General features: G+C 40.7%; 1 protein-coding gene across 1 annotated transcript in view; it reads right to left on the minus strand.

Moving 5' to 3' along the window:
- The window catches only part of sdk1a (sidekick cell adhesion molecule 1a), a 744,722-nt gene extending 733,077 nt beyond the window's left edge, over nucleotides 1–11,645 (minus strand). Inside the window, exon 1 of the mRNA XM_072268711.1 lies at nucleotides 10,042–11,645. Coding sequence (XP_072124812.1) covers nucleotides 10,042–10,636 — 595 coding nt within the window. The 5' untranslated portion in view covers nucleotides 10,637–11,645. The remainder of the gene's footprint in view (nucleotides 1–10,041) is intronic.
- Nucleotides 11,646–14,673: the final 3,028 nt, after the last annotated feature.

A 14,673-nucleotide genomic window follows, 5' to 3' on the forward strand; every position in this document is an offset into this window, starting at 1 on the left:
CTCCTCTCAGATTCCCCCCTCTTCAACCCTTTATCTTCTTCACCATTCAACTTCCCAGTTCCTTACTTCATCCCTTCCCCTCTCCCGGTTTCACCTATCACCTACTACCCAGTATATCTTCCTACCCTCCCACTACCTTCTTACTCTGACTTCTCATCTTTTTTCTCCAGTCCTGATGAAGGGTCTCAGCAGGAAACACCGCCTGTTTACTCTTTTCCATAGATGCTGCCTGGATCCTCCAGCATTTTGTGTGTTCCACAGCATATCCATTTTGGCTGCCACATTTGTTTACAAGGCAAGATTGGCCATTTTTGATAAACAATCAGCTGACAGCAACGCATTCTGCAACAGCCACATGGTACTGACTGCCACTACCCACTTTATCCACCTGAGCTAACCTAATCTCAAGGAAATCTATTATAGGGTTAACACTTCTGACCTATTCTGACTACTCTCAGGATATTCTTTTAAAAATAACTTTTTCCCCATCTACAAAGATTTTGACCATTTACCTTGTATGTGGGTTAGTTTCACTGGTGGGAAATTGAGGTTATGTTGCTTTTCACGTTATATTCTTTTTAAATGACACAAAAATTGAAATTAAATTAATTCGAACACCACTCATACCAATAAATCTGCAAAAGATTTGAACACGAGGAACATCTCAAAAAGGCATCTTTGGATTGAACCCAGTCCTGCTAAAATCATTCTTGCTTTCAGATATCACTCAACTTCCACGTGCAATGTTAAGTATTTCCAATCCCTTCCACCCTCATTAAATTAAATTCAAATGCATTAATAACTAACTCAATCTGATTGATCTGAATACTGCAGACTTGTTTAGAAGATCTGGAGGACAAATTCTACAATCATGGCCTGCAAGTCTTTTGCTTTAACTCTAAAGCAGTAGGTAAATTGATTTCATCTGTTTCCATCAAGTCCCCTGAAATAAATTAGTCTTAAAAGTATCTGACATTGTGTAATGGCAGTTGTCATCGGGTAATATGTACTGAAATGAGACCTCCTGATGAGTCAATATTCAACTGAATACAGGTTCCACAATTGTTGCATGTCAAGATGAAAAACTGATCAGAAAGTGACACTTCCTGCGATGGTCTGACTAAGGCAGCACCCACAATGTCTCTCCCAAGGGAGGACGCAGGGTTTAAGCAGAAACCTCCCAGTTTTGATGCAAGACTAGAACATTTTCATCAGTGCCATAAATGCAATGACGGAAGTCATGATTCCCTCGAGACCCTGGCAAAACTACTTGGGCAAAAACGTGAGAGCCGGCAGATGGTAACTATGGTTGACTCATCAAAGTGAAAATCACCACCCAGTCAACAGTGCACAAATAAACATCATATTCTCGTCAAAAATAAAAACCTGCAGTTCAGAAAACTGGTGCTGGAACTAAGTTCAGCGTCCAAATTAGGGATTCAGTTACAGATGCTTTACATCAGTGCAGGTGGATCTTGCTAAGCAGCATGTGAGAGATTACCTGAGGTAGCTGATTATTGGTGTTAAATCTTGTGAGGAACCAGAATGAGGAATGGGTATTCAGATTTGCACAGAAACGTATCCTTCCATATAAATGGAGCATCTAAGATCTGTGGCGGTTAGAGGGCTAAAACATCCACCACAGAATAGAAGATAGTGTGTACCATACTGGAAGCTACCACACAGAAGTTAATGGTCTGTGAAGTTCTCCAAGGATAAGAAAGCATATCAGGAAATAGAGGAGGAAAAAAAAACTAAATTGCTAAATTGAAAGAGTGAATTTCCAGATCAACTGATCACAGAATGAACCAAACCAGCACGAAATAAGGGTAATACTCCAATACAACATCCTCACAGCTACAGCCTAATTACTTTGAAGTGGTCACCTTGCAGTAGTGAGATAACAAACTTGAAAACACTTCCAATGCCATCCAAGTCCTCAACGAAGGACAGGAGAGCTGATTGTTACTGGTATAATAATAGATAACTGCAAGCCTAGGTGAAGACAGCAAAATACCTAAGTATTCAAACTTATATGTAGAATAAAGTCCTTGTATGAACTATCAGGAGCAATCAATTGTTCTCAACTTGAGAGGTGCAGTAACAATTACAACGATGTTACATAATCAGTGAGGTACTTTAACAACAATAAACCAACTGCAATGAAACAAAAATGGAAAAGATAGGTGGGACTTATCTGGACTACTGATGTGAAAGCACTTTGGAGTAGGAGAACCAAAGGAACAGGAGGGGGATGCTTCATAGAAAAAGATTTAATTCTGTATCAAACCATGAAACGACCAAGAGAATTTAGAATTGCAGAAAGACCCCAAGGCCAATACTTGCAAGGAGAGACCCAGAATCTGGAAGTCATAAAGGGAAGCTGCAAGTCAAAGTCCAAAGTAAACTTATTATCAATGTACATATATCACTATATACCCCCCAGAGGTTCATTTTCTTGCAGGCATACTCAACAAATCCATAATAGCATAATAACCATAATAGAACCAATGAAAGATTGCACCAACTTGGGCGTTCAACCAGTATGCAAAGGTGAAGCTGTGCAAATACAAAAAGAAAGAATAATAAGAAATAAATATAGATAAAGAGTCCTTGGAAGTGAGTCCATAAGTTCTGGAAACATTTCAAGGATGGGGCAAGTTGAGTCAAGTTTTTCCCTTTGGTTCAAGAGCACAATGGTTGAGGGACAGTAATTGTTCCTGAACCTGGTGGAGTGTCCTGAGATTCCTGTACTACCTTCCTGATGGCAGCAGTGAGAACCAGCATGTCCTGGGTGGCGGGGTCTCTGATGATGATTGTCACTGTCCTACCCCAATGTTTTACATTGAAGTGCTCAATGACAGGGAGGGCTTTACCTGTGATGGACAGGTACCTTTGGTAGGATTTACTGTTCAAGGGAATTGGTGTTTCTGAACCAGGCTGTGATGCAGCCAGTCAATATACACTCCATCACATATCTGTAGAAGTTTGTCAAAGTTTTAGATGTCATGCCGAATCTTTGCAAACTCCTGAGGAAGTAAAGACGCTGTCATGTGTTCTTTGTAATCGCACTTACATGCTGGGCCCAGGACAGGTCCTCCGAAATAACACCACCAAGGAAATTAAAGTTGCCAACCTCTCCACTTTTGATCCGCTAATGAAGGGTGGCTCAATGACCTCTGGTTTCTTCCTCCTGAAGTCAATCATTCTCTCCTTGGTCTTCCTGACATTAAGAGGATGTTTCTATGGCACCACTCAGCCAGATTTTCAACCGCCCTCCTATATTCTGATTCATCACCACATTTGACTTGGCCTACAACTGGCGTCATCAGCAAACTTGAAAATGCATTGTGGTTGTGCTTAGCCACACAGTCAAAAGTGTAAAGCAAGTCGAGTAGGGGGCGAAGCACACAGCCTTGTGGTGCAGCTGTGCTGATGGGAGATTGTGGAGGAGATGATGTTGCTAATCTGAAATGACCAGGGTCTGTAAGTGAGGAAATCAAGGATCCAATTGCATAAGGAGGTAATGAAGCCAAGGTCTTGAAGCTTTTTGATTAGTTTTGAAGGGATGGTGGTATTGAATGCTGAGCTGTAGGCAATAAAGAGCATCCTGTTGTATACATCTTTACTGTCTCGATATTCCAGGGTTAAGCGAAGGGCCAATGAGATTGGATCTGCTATGGGCCTGATGCTCCAGCAGGCAAAGTAGAGTGGACCCTAATCACTTCTCAAGCAGGAATCAATGTGTTTCATCACCAACCTGTCAAAACACTTCATCACGGTGGATGAATGTGCTATGATAGTGAGACTGGGTACCACGTTCTTCTTGGACACTAGTATAACTGAAGTCTGTTTTAAGCAGGTGGGTAACTCTGACTGCCAAAACAAGAGGGTAAGGATCTCAGTGAACATTCCAGCCATTTATTCAGCACAGGTTTTTTAGTAGTTGGCCAGGTACCCCGCCTGGGCCGAATGCATTCTGTGGCTTCACCCTACTGAAGGCTGCTCACATGTTGGCTTCAAAGGCTGAGGACTGCCTTTACAGTTAAGAGAGTGAGTTAAGGTAGGTAGCCAGTTGTCAATAGTGCAACTAATACAAATGCAAATTCAGCACAACATATGGCATGAGGAGAAGGACAATCTTTACTTCTGCTTTGCTGGAAGACAAGGCAGTGTATACTGAAAAGTGCCTTTCTCCTTGCAGCTACCTATATTCATCTACCACTGTTGGTCTGCACACTTTCCCTTCTGAACTCTAAGCTCCATGTACCTTTGCAACTCTTGCACCACCAGCAGTTCCTGCCTCCTGTTCGCAAAGTCGTGAAATACGGTGCACACAACGACAAGGCCATATGGACAATGCTGAAAAATCCAGTGCCTTAAAGTAAACTCTTCCTCCTCAATGAAATCAATCAGAATCAGATTTACTGTTACTGGTAAATGTCATGAAATATGTTGCTTTAGGGAAGCAAAACGTTGCAATACATTAAAAAATATAAATTACAATCATTATTCAGAAAAATACAAAGGTATCCTGGATACTGGGAAGGCTAGTGCCCATGATAGCTCTGGCAGACTTACAACTTTCTACAGCTTTCTCAGTTCATGTGCAGTGAGCCCTCCATATCAGACAGTGGTACAACCAGTTAAAATGCTCTCAATGGCACATCTAGAAATTTGCAAGTATCTTTGGTGATATACCAAGGCTCCTTAAACGCTAAAGAAATATAGTCGCTGTCATGCCTTCTTCATAATTGCATAAATATGTTGGGCCCAGGATAGATCCTCAGAGATGCTGACACCCAGGAAACTGAAACTGCTCACCCTTTCCACAATGATCCCTCAATGAGGACTGGTGTCCCTTGACTTTTCCTTCCTGAAGTCGACAATCAATTCCCTGAAGTGATCCAAGCACTCACTGCCAAGGAGGTAAAATCATTCTTCAGCCTGAGTATCCTCTCCAAAGCTGCAGTGAACAGCAAATTGGGAGACGAGGCAGAGGTCCGCTGCAGGAACGTGGAATATTCCTGAAGCTGTGAGCCAGCATGACACTGATCTTCACAGAGTGGGCAGTCCATGCATGAAAGCATGGCAAAGGTCATCCCACAACATTTTGAAACTGTTTTGTGATAACAGGATTAGAAAACCTAACTCTGCGAATACATTGTTCAGTAAAATTGAGATATCCTGTGCAAGTAGGACTTTTGCTGATGGCGTATCATCGTACCAAGTCCAGAAGCCTCTGATTTACCTCCCACAACTCAAGACCACTACCAACACCCCGACCAATCCCAAACAGTCATGGTCATTCCAATGTCTCCAGTGCCAAGGTATCCACTGCTGAAATAAAGCATAGCATCACTATTGGAAGCCACGATGCAGTGTTTCAACCCAAAACATCAACCACCCCTTTGACTCCACTGATGCTGCCTGACCTGCTGAGTTGCTCTTGCAACTAATTTATTACTTTTAGAACATTCTAGCGCGCTCGGCCACTCCGGTGATTAATATCTGTAATCTGTCAAGTAGGGTGCCATGCACAATTCTGATCTGATGGAGGCAGACGTGAGAGCACAGAGGAACATCTGGTGAAATGCCTGTTTCGGTGCCGCTGCTACTGTGTAATCCAAAATCTCTGGAGGGGTAGGCCCTGAATCCTCGGCTTTGCCTGTTGCTTGGCGGCCAGGGCCGAAGCGCTCCGCAAAGATGGTGCTCGGTGTCAGAGGCTCGAAGTTTTCGGATGGACTCAGAGTTGGACTGTGGTCGGGTGCTTCCAGGATGCTGCATCGGCAAGTTTGCAGCGCTGGAAGCTCATGGCAGGGAGAGTTTCTCCCTTCTACCATCTGCGTGAGATGTTGGGGCTATTGGGACTTTGAGGCTTTTTTTTTTTAACCGTGTCCATGATCTGCTCTTATCAAATTACGGTATTGCTTTGCACTGTTGTAACTATATGTTATAATTATGTGGTTTTTGTCAGTTTTAGTCTTGGTCTGTCCTGTGTTTCTGTGATATCATACTGGAGGAACATTATCATTTTTAATGCATGGATTTCTAAATGACACTAAACGAGGACTGAGTGTCCTCATAATCTAATCTAATTCTAGCAATTTGGGAAGATTTTTGAGAAACCCACAGTCACATCATGTCAATAGTGCCTCTTTAAATATTGGGGGGGGGGGGGGGAAGCACACTGTGATCCTGCTTCTGCTGTGACTTGTCCAGACAACCACAAAGTTGTACCTACAGCTTTAGTTTTCTTATTTTATTTTACTTATTGAGACGCAGAATCAGTCCTTCCTGCCCTTTGAGCTGTGCCACCCAGCAACAGCAATTCCCCGCCCCCCAATTTAATCCTAGCCTAATCACAGGTCAATTTACAATGACCAATTAACCTACCAACTGGTACATGTTTGGACTGTGGGAGGAAACCGGAGCACCCAGATGAAACCCAAAGTGGCCACGCGTCCTTGTGTTTCTCCCTCCCCTCTCCCCACTTTTCAACTCTACTCCTCATTTTTATTCATCCAAGTCCTGCTGAAGTGCCTCGGCCTGAAACACCAACTGTACTCATTTCTACAGATACTGCCTGGCATCATTTACCAAACACCTGAAACCAGGAGAACGTCAGCAGTCCCAATGTCAATTGTGCATTCAAGTCCCAGCCTAATTTCCCAATGGTTGTTTCACCTTGAAACGACTGTTAGCATGATTTACTCTGGATTAAATTGTTTTATATAAATTCATACAAGAAAACAAAATACTAACCAATCCAACAGCAAGGCTATACTTTTGAGTTACTATCTTTTATATGTTTATACATTTGGAACCCAAGGTAGGGAGTAGGTGGTAATAGAGAGGATTGTGAGGTGCAGAGAACTCCATAGAAATGTTTAAACTTCAAAGAAACCTTACTGAAACCAGTAATTGAAATAACTTGCAATGGATGAATGGCTTTTTCCTCTTTCCAAGTGCACACAAACTTGCATTAAGTAGTTTATCATTACAAACCTCTGATATTTGGTTGATGTAACAACATAGTCATATAAATTTGCATACAATATTGAAGTTAGGAAAAGGCTGTATTGTTACTTGTGTTGTTAAAGTGTAAGTTGCGAACAGCAAAAGTGGAGTAGGTGGAGAAAAAAAAATCTCCATCAATTATTTCTGGACCCAAGGTCTTCAACATCCTTACCTAATAAAAATCAATGAATTTTTGGTTTACGAATTTGCTCTTTGTGGAAGGTTCATAATTAGAAAGAGGAACAGTGTCCAAGATTTTGTTCAGGAACGGCATGGTGGTCTGACACTATTACAGTGACAGCAACACAGGTTCAATACCGTTGCTGTCTATAAGGACTCTGCAAGTTCTCCCTGTGACCGTGTGTTTTACAGCTGCTCCACATTCTAAAGATATTCAGGTTAGTAGGTTTATTGGTCACTGGGGTGTAACTGGGCAGCACGGGCTTGCTGGGCCAGAAAGGCCCGTCGCAATGCTGTATTACAAAATTTAAAAATAAACAATAGCTTTTAATTACCTTCCCTGACACGAATTTTAAGATTATGTCTCTGTGTTAACATTTTTTTCCACCAGAGTAGAGCTTCAATCTACTTAGCAACTTTAATCACCTTAAAGACAACAATTAGGTCCCTTAATCTTCTACGCTCAAGGGACTACAGTAGAAGTCTACTCCATACAACTCGTCTTTATAATCCAGCTCCTGGATCAATTGGATTAGTATTTCCTCCAATGCTAGCATTTGCTTCTTCACAAGAAATGTCCAGAACTATACACAACGTCCTAAGTAGGATCAGACCAAAGTTTTGTAGAACCAATGAATGTATTGTGTGTATTAGGTAAAGGCCAACATTCCCTGAGCCTTTCAAATATTTTCTCATCAACAATTTTCAGCCCCTTTGCAATTTCCTACTCCCAATTTACACCTGGCAATTTACAATCTGCCACCTAACTTGTTACTGTCGACCAATTAAACCTCAGCCACTTTATGAGGGATAAAAAAGCTAATTAGTACTAAACTTGGAGCAAAATGTTCATCTCATCCTGCTGAATGGAATGCATGACAAACTTCCTTGTTATGATAAGTGGTTGACTTGCTATGCCTTATGATCCATTTCTTCTGTTATTTTACAGATCTTCAAAGCAGATATTCAGGTATGCAGATTAATGATTTTAGTTGCAAATGCTCTCTTGGGATTTGCACTTAAAAAAGAACTATATAACATTTAGTTTTACCTGCAATGAATGTTTAATAAAGCACTCAAGAAAATGTCAGAGGGATAACACACAGAAACAGGATTTCTGAACAACTAGGTACCCCTGCAATACATTCCAAGTATCAAAAGAATGCAAAGAAAATATAAGCAGGAGATGGCCACCTGCTCCATCATTCAATATGATCTCTGCTCCTATTTTGTGCCAATTCCCCATTGCCTGCAATTCACAGATTTTTCAAAAATTTATCTCCAATTAAAATACCTCCAATAATCTAGCCTCCACTACTACCCTCCTATGCTTGAATTTCAGCAATTCACCAAGAAGAAATCCTACTGCATCTGTTTTAAACAACCATTCCCTTACCTTGTAACGGTCTCCTCATTCAAAATTCTACAAGTGAAAACATCTACCTTGCAATGCCCCCTTAGATTTCATCAATTACTCTTGTTAACTGCAAAGGATACTGATCCAATTTCCTCAACTGCCAGCAAAAGGACAACCAACCCTCTCGTCTCCAGGAACAACCTGGTGAATCTCTGTTGGACTGCCTCCAAAATTAGTAAAACTGAGTATATTTCCGGTAAGCTTTTTAACATACTTACCTATGCCATTGTTCTCTTTTTATATTTTTAAATTTTTTTTCCCAAAATGAGTTTTTTGGTTTATTGGTAGCTTTCTACTTTAATATTAAAAGTAATCCTGGGTAGTCTGCAAAATGGAGCTCAGAGAATCAACTCCTGATTCTGAGTTGATATCTTATTTGGATGCTAGTGCCTAATGGGCTGCCCATCCCACTGTAATCAACCGATGCAAGATCTAGCTCAGAAGAAAATGTTAATACCACATCCTTTCAAATGGTTAATCAATCCGTCCTTTATTTGAAACTATTTTCACAGGCAAAGTGAACTATGACAACTATGAACTGAAGATATGGATATTAAATAAACAAGTTAGTCGACAGGTTCTCCAATCTTTAAAACATTCAATCGATCGGAACTTAAAATGCTAGTGATTTGTAATTTTCCATTTTGCTAAACAAACATCACTTCCTGGGATACGAGGGGCACTGGAACTTGAATAAAGTACTAGTGCATATAAATTATGATGATGTCGACTTCAAGAAACTAAATTTCAATAGCAAAACATACAAGATGCGACGCTGGTTTATTCGCCGAGTTTAAAAAAAACAATTCCGTATCTAATACTTTCTGTGACTCATCACAGATCAAACAAGACGATCGCGAAGCAACAACACTTTTAAATCGGTAAACTGGAGCGGGTTCTGTTCATAGATTGGAGACTGCTAGATCAAAATAAATTAAAACAGAACAGGGATTGGGAGATTGCTTTGAACTGGTACTTGGTACTGCTATTGCCAATGAAAAGTGGAGCCGGTAAAGGCGCTAATTTATACTGATAGATACCTAATGTTTTAATTATTTATTCTTCTTCCCTGGAAAGAAATTGAAAGAGGACACCGTCTCATTAGCCTAGTCGCCAATGGATAATTGTTCCTTAACACTACAAGTCAGTTTGCAAAGTAAGCCGCCTGTGAAAAATGATAGCGTATAAAATTCCATGTTTAACTCTTTCGATGCGCTATTTGGCTGCAGTTTTCAAATCGCTACTTTTCTTATTGATCGTGGAGCAACTTTGAAAAATAAAAAATAAAATCGTCAAACTACAATGCGCACTTGTTCTACACGGCAATCACGATTTAAAGAAACACAAAACTGCGTGTAAACAGCATTTTAAGCCTCCACGCCAGAGGATGATTTCAGACCTACTGAATGCTAGTCTCATCTTACCTTGCGCAAGGGTCTGTAGCACGTGGATATGAAACAGCACAAATGTCCACAATCTCCCAAAACATCCAAACATATTAAAGTTTCTTCCCGCACTGGCAAATCCGACCGTGTTTTTTAATTCTCCCGATTTCGGTTCCATGACCGCACCGATCCCACTACCACTTGGGATCCCAATCACCTGATTATTGATTACAGCTCTCAAACAAGGCCCTCGCTTTATTTCTCTTTGGTTACTGATTGCACTGTCCGTACTCTCGTTTTCTTTGGCAATTCCGATAACCTGAGTACGGGCTGAATGCGGGAGCTGAGCCGAACCCTGTTCATCGGCTCCTCTTAGGTGAAAGGTCCCAATCGGACCTTGCACAAATGTGCTTTGGCATCGATCCTTCGAATGATTGATTACAAATGTCGCTGGTCTTACAATTAGTTTATGGCTCGGAGCCTCAGAGTGCGGTGTCCCCTTCCTGGTTTCCCCGCTCGAATGACGGATCAGCTCCTCCTGGCCCGGGGTTTTAGCCTCTGGGCAACCACCGTCCACAACTAACACTGCGGTCACCTGGTTATCGACCAGTCCAGAACTCGCGTCTCCCATCATCTGTTGATATCCTCGATTAGTGCAGTCAGATCGCTCTCTTGCAATTGATTATGCTTTGGTATTAACTCTTTCAGTTGCTGATTCCTCCTCCCAAACCAACGTATCTTTTCAAAAAAAAATCAACGCCACCTCGGATCTGCTGCTTGGTATTTTCTTTTGCCCGGTTGCGATGAGGAAGAGGATCGGGTTTGGTTTAATCCTTTGCCGCCTGGAGATTAATGATTAGCACCTCTCCGGTCAGCGTTTGGATCCCTCTCCAAAGTCCTGATTTCCTGAACGGCCGCCGCGATACCCTCTTCCGACCGCCTTCACCCCGACACAGGAGAAAGAGGTAGAAATGGGCGCGTTTGCTTCCCAAATCTCTGTTTTCGCAATTCCACTGACACCTTCTGTTCCGAAGCTGGGGAATTCCAGACAGTAATAATTAATCCCTTTGAACTTAACTCCCTCGTTTAACTCCGGGTTGATAATTAACTCCAACCATCTGGGCGCTTTTTTTTAAAAAAAACATGTTTATATTTCCGAACGCAACCACGAGAAAATCTGCAGATGCTGGAAATTTTATATTTCCGAGGAAAGTTTGCTTGTTCCCCCAATAGTGTGGTACTAGAAGTAAAATTCCGAAATCTTAATGAGATCCAACAATACTCAATCTCGACCTCAAAAGTTACATCTCCACACTTGGAGTAACTCCCAACTTTGAGCAAATCCTTCACCCCGCCGTAAAGCCTGCTGTTGACAAAGTTTTATCATTCAGTTTGTGCTTTGAACGGTACTAAGGACACAGCACCCCACACGCACAGATATAAAAACACATCCAACATGCTTTTAGGGGAGGGGGACCTAAATTCCGAAAACTTTGAACCCCTGGAGACTAGAAAGCATTAACTTCTGCAGATAAATCCTTGTCGTTTACTTCCCTCCTCGCTTTCATGTTGATGTAAAGCATTTGTAACGGAAGTTTCTAATTTTTCCTTCCCCGCCGCTTTCGCTCTCGCCAGCCAAACTCCTTCGCTTCGAGCAGGAGAAAGCTCAAGCGCGTCCCCATTGGCCACCACCATTAACCATAACTCGAAACAGCATTGGTTGAGAATCCGCCGGGGACAGTTCCCATGTTTGATTGGCTGACTTGCTATCCTTCTCGCAGGCCAAACGGGCGGAATCGGGGCATTGATTGGTTAAAATTGCGATCTCCGTTTCTAATTGCACGGTCCGCAGAAAGGTGCTGTCTGCTCATTAGTGAGCGGAATCTCGTCGTTGATTGGTCCGGAAAAAAAAAGACTTTCTCCCAACCGAAAAGAGGAGTGGTAAAAGAAAACAATAAATACGCGGAGGTTAGGAGTACGCTGGTGTAAATTGCAAGTTAACTGCCGAGGTTGCTGCTCTTCATAAATCATGGTGTGAAGTAGTTATAAATAAAGAATGTTCTTAAGTAAGTACAAAGCCAGGGAAAGCAGAATTCCTCGTGTTTGCGAAAGAAGTCAACGTTGGGATGGAATGAGAGAAAAGGAAGACTGAATAACTACAAGGTGGCCCACAATAAAACGATTACTATTTTATATATATAAAATCGTTTTATTTTGTTATAGAATATTTATATATACACACACATGCATATTACATGTGGACACGGAATGTAACTTGGCACTTATTGGCATTCACAGTTGTCCATTTTGAACTGCTGTACTCCTGGTGTAATTATTACCACAATTCTGTCAGGAAGTGAGTTTGAGCTAGTGAGGTGATAGTGATTTGAATGGTAAGTTTCTTGGAGAGGAGTCTCTGGGGTGTTACCATGTGGCATTCAAAATGGTTCAAGTATAAAAGCAAAGGGAATCTAGAGGAAATGTAATGGCAATGCAATTGCCAGGAAATGTTATATGAAATGAAATGGTGGCTACTTCCTTGTTGAGGCCAGATGCCTAATGGAATTGATTGCTATTTCCAGGGCTTTTTTTTTTACATGTTATTAATCCCCATAGTTTGTGGCTGGAAAAAATTGAAGTGGGTGTGTGGTGGAGAATTAAAGAGAATGTGATCAGAGGTTCAGGATACAGACTAAAACGGATGTGTTCTGTAAGTGATTAGGTCTATTTTTGTCAAGTGGAGAGGTTGGTTGCTGTAAGGTAATTATTAAAACCAAGGCCTGGAATTTGCATTTGTATAGTAAGTAAAGGAATTATCAATGAAATTTACAGGATGAAAAATAAGTAGTGTATTAAAATTACATTAAATGTAACCTGCAGATTTGTTTTCACAAAGGAGATCATACAAAGGATATTCTCTTTTAGTGGCAATGATAATATTATTGGACCAATGAAACCTAATTGTGCTCCACTTATCCTATGTTTTGACTTTCCTGATAACCCTATTGTCATCTTATCCCCCATCTCCTCAAGCCACTCTCCTAACTCCCATCGTAACCGTCAGTTTTATCTAGATAATTTCCTTTTTCGCACATTAACTTATTTAAGTATAACATTTTTGAATCCAAGTGCTTCTCCTCTAAAATAAGTTTCTCATTAGCTCTGTTTTTACTTTGACAACTTGAAAAACTAATATCATTTTGCATAACAGCATATTTTATTTATTTCTGGCCAACACTACATTTCTGGTAATAAATGGCAAATTTCCCTAACTCTCCTTCAAAATTGTGCACAGCTGTAATCTTTAGTATTCACAGATGTAGTTCTTCCCTTGTAATGATATACTGTATCTCCCATGAGTAAGCCATGCCTCACTTCATCTGGCTTTGTAAATCTTGGACTTGATCATCGGGGAATAGAAATACTCTACATCACAGCCACACCCACATGCGAATGTATGTACAGTTTCTACTGTGTCTCCTAATGAATCAGACAACAGTCTAGATTTAGATGCGGCAACAATAATTTATTTGCAAATTTTAACTATATTTGGGAAATTAAAGCAAGAAAAGCAAGGTTTAAAAATAGAGCAAATAGATCACTCACCAAAAGAACACACATAACACGCTGGAGGAACTCGTTAGGTCCTGACGAAGGGTCTTGGCCTGAAACGTTGACTGTTTGTTTCCACGGATGCTGCCCGATCTGCTGAGTTCCTCCAGCGTGTTGTGTATGTTGCTTTGACCTCAGCATCTGCAGAGTATTTTGTGTTTACTCACAAAAGGAGCTTTTTATATTCTGAAAAAGACAACAGCAATCACTAAAGGATTCATTTAAGTAACTCCTCTGTCATAGTTTATTTCTTTAAGTTTCTGAAAACTGATATCTCCTAAATATATTGTAAACGGAAGTCAGGCTTTTGTGAAATGGTCTATTGTATAATACTCAGCACAAAGCTTCCAGCTCATGGTGTGGTGTTTATTTTGTGATCCAGTCAACTTTACTTCACTTATCCAACAATACTGCTTGAATATGATTCAAAAGCATGTTTGAAATATAGTAGAGCCAGAATAACTGCAATCGATAACTAACAAGAAGCTTTTTGAAATGCATGTTGGTAAACATCTGCTGCACAGTGTGAAGGTATAATTAATGGCAGAAGTTTTTGCTTATTTATTTAATTGCCACTTTGCTAACTTCCTATGCAATTCAGGTTTTTCTTCTCTAATCAGATCAGAGTGTTCACAGTTTCAGATTTGGATCCATCTTAAAATGGGTTTCAAAAACTATTTTTTTAAAAAATCATGTTTTTGTCATTCAGGAGCAATATTGATTAAAACCAAGCACATCATATGCCTAAACATGACGAAACTAAGCATATCTTCTAGAGGTTTAATCTACTGATCTTTTTATAGATCCTACTATTTACCAGCCTCACAACTCGCATTATCTGAGCACTTCCAGATCACCCTGTGCAGCTTCAATTTCATATTTTGTATACTGTACCCAACACTTCTTCATATATGGCTACTACCTTACATTCATGGTCCAGAAAATAGTTTCGGCTTCTCCCACAATTTTTTCAGTTCCCTTTTCCACATTACACACTAGATGGCACTGTCCAGTTTCTCAACATTGTACTGCAGGTAGAAACTACCTCACCCAGGAGAG

This window comes from Mobula birostris, chromosome 9, assembly GCF_030028105.1.
Source record: "Mobula birostris isolate sMobBir1 chromosome 9, sMobBir1.hap1, whole genome shotgun sequence".
NCBI classification, from domain to species: Eukaryota; Metazoa; Chordata; class Chondrichthyes; order Myliobatiformes; family Myliobatidae; genus Mobula; species Mobula birostris.